Source organism: Phaeoacremonium minimum, assembly GCF_000392275.1.
Source record: "Phaeoacremonium minimum UCRPA7 unplaced genomic scaffold PA7_03_scaffold_407, whole genome shotgun sequence".
NCBI classification, from domain to species: domain Eukaryota; kingdom Fungi; phylum Ascomycota; class Sordariomycetes; order Togniniales; family Togniniaceae; genus Phaeoacremonium; species Phaeoacremonium minimum.
The window spans coordinates 2,335-3,338 of record NW_006921309.1 but is presented as its reverse complement, the minus strand read 5'-3'; the positions used below and the strand labels follow the sequence as shown (position 1 = coordinate 3,338).

The following is a 1,004-nucleotide window of genomic DNA, read 5'->3' as shown; positions in this document are numbered from 1 at the left end:
GCTTCGTTTGTGTGGGTGTTATGTGATATCTTGAGAGGGTGTTGGTCAGCAGTAGGCACTGCTGCCCTGTTTCAATATATCTATAGTTGACCTGAAGGCATTGGGCAATGAGAGCGGCTATTCATGAAGCTCGTTTTCTCTACCATTCCAAAGAGATCTAGGCCGACGTCGGCTGTGTTCCTTCAGCAGGAGCTCGCTCTAGCTCTTCTTTTACTTCTGCGAACGCTTTAACGATGTCGGCTGCCTTCTTTTCCAGCCACTCCTTCTTTGTTTCCTCGCCCAACTTTCCTTCTCCCATTGCTAGCATGAGCTCTGGGCCATGATGGCCAGCAAAAGCTAGTTGAGGGCGTGTTGGTACAACCCGAAGTCCCATTCTCGATAGACTGTTCTGGGCTTGTTCGCTCGCAAATGTGCCTCCCTGAATGCCGTAGCTAATAATCGCAATAGGCTTTCCCTTCCACTCGTTCATGAGATAGTCGATAGCATTCTTTGTGCCACCAGCCATACCGTAGTTGTATTCGTTAATGACCATCACATAGCCATCGTACTTGGCAATCTCTGCGCTCCAGGCTTTACTATGCTCGTATTGGAATTGTGCTTGGGCCGGTACCATCGCAGGTGCAGGGGCTTCGTTGTATACGGGTAGATTGAATTTGACGAGGTCTACAGTCGTGAGTGTTGCATCACCAAGATCCTTGCTCAGTAGATCTTTGACAAATTCGCCGACGTGAGGACCGACGCGCACTGCGCGGGTTGATGTGACGATAATTGCAATTGATTTCGTCATCTTGATATATTATACTCTGTAGGGTGTCGGTTGTTTTGAAGTCAAAGTTGAGTATTCGAGAGGTGGTATGATGTCCACTTTGGTCGTCAGTTATGTTAAGACTTCGTCTGGTGTTCAAATAGCTCTAAGGGCGCTCATGCAGTGATGCCAGAGGGGGTAGAGATGGCCACCGTTCTTATACTTGGCATCCCGGGTGAAATAGCATGCTATCTTTTTT

The 1,004-nt window shown here is 48.2% G+C and overlaps 1 protein-coding gene across 1 annotated transcript; it reads right to left on the bottom strand.

The window, feature by feature from the left end:
- Positions 1–157: 157 nt before the first annotated feature.
- UCRPA7_5201 (putative nadph-dependent fmn reductase protein) lies at positions 158–787 on the bottom strand (the record flags this gene model as incomplete). Its single annotated transcript, XM_007917748.1, has 1 exon — positions 158–787. One exon carries the CDS (start codon positions 785–787, stop codon positions 158–160), a length of 630 nt encoding a protein of 209 aa, XP_007915939.1.
- Between the last annotated feature and the right edge of the window lie 217 nt (positions 788–1,004).